Genomic DNA, 766 nt, shown 5'->3' on the forward strand with positions numbered 1-766 from the left:
GAAGTCGATGTTTTACTGTCACAAGTAGAGCCAAAGACCAGAGCTGACTTCTTAAAATATTCACGTGAACTCACACTGGATCCAAACACAGCATACACACAGCTGTTATTATCTGAGGGGAACAGAAAAGCAACATTAATGAGTGATCAACAGTCTTATCCTCGTCATCCAGACAGATTCACGACATTTGGTCAGGTCCTGAGCACAGAGAGTCTGACTGGACGTTGTTACTGGGAGGTGGAGTGGAGAGGAGGAGGAGTTCATGTCGCAGTCGCATACAAGAATATCAGCAGAGCAGGGAGCTTAAATGAATGTACATTTGGACTCAATGACAAATCTTGGGAGTTAAGATGTGCAAAAAACAGTTACACATTTTGGTTCAACAAAGTCCAAACTCCTGTCTCAGGTCCTTGGTCCTCCAGAGTTGGAGTGTACCTGGATCACAGTGCAGGTATTCTGTCCTTCTACAGCGTCCCTGAAACCATGACTCTCCTCCACAGAGTCCAGACCACGTTCACTCAGCCTCTCTATGCTGGACTTCAGCTTTACTATGCTTATGGAGACACTGCAGAGTTGTGTAAAGTGAAATAGACAGAAGTCATTTAAGGGTTAAATTCAGTCATTTGATTATTGTTTCTTCATTTCTTCACCTGTCAATCAAACACTGTGGGCGGTACTTTGCCCTCTTCTCATTGGTCGTTGTGTAAATGTTTGAGTTTCTTTAGGTGGAGCTCCTTCCTTTGTCTGTTTAGCCATGGAGGCTATC

General features: G+C 44.0%; 1 protein-coding gene across 1 annotated transcript; it reads left to right on the top strand.

The window, feature by feature from the left end:
* Positions 1-6: 6 nt before the first annotated feature.
* LOC113745463 (tripartite motif-containing protein 16-like protein) lies at positions 7-726 on the top strand (the record flags this gene model as incomplete). Its single annotated transcript, XM_027277004.1, has 1 exon — positions 7-726. A coding segment is annotated over one exon (585 nt), but the record flags the coding sequence as incomplete, so codon positions are not given.
* Between the last annotated feature and the right edge of the window lie 40 nt (positions 727-766).

The sequence above is a fragment of the Larimichthys crocea genome, unplaced genomic scaffold (assembly GCF_000972845.2).
Source record: "Larimichthys crocea isolate SSNF unplaced genomic scaffold, L_crocea_2.0 scaffold78408, whole genome shotgun sequence".
NCBI classification, from domain to species: domain Eukaryota; kingdom Metazoa; phylum Chordata; class Actinopteri; family Sciaenidae; genus Larimichthys; species Larimichthys crocea.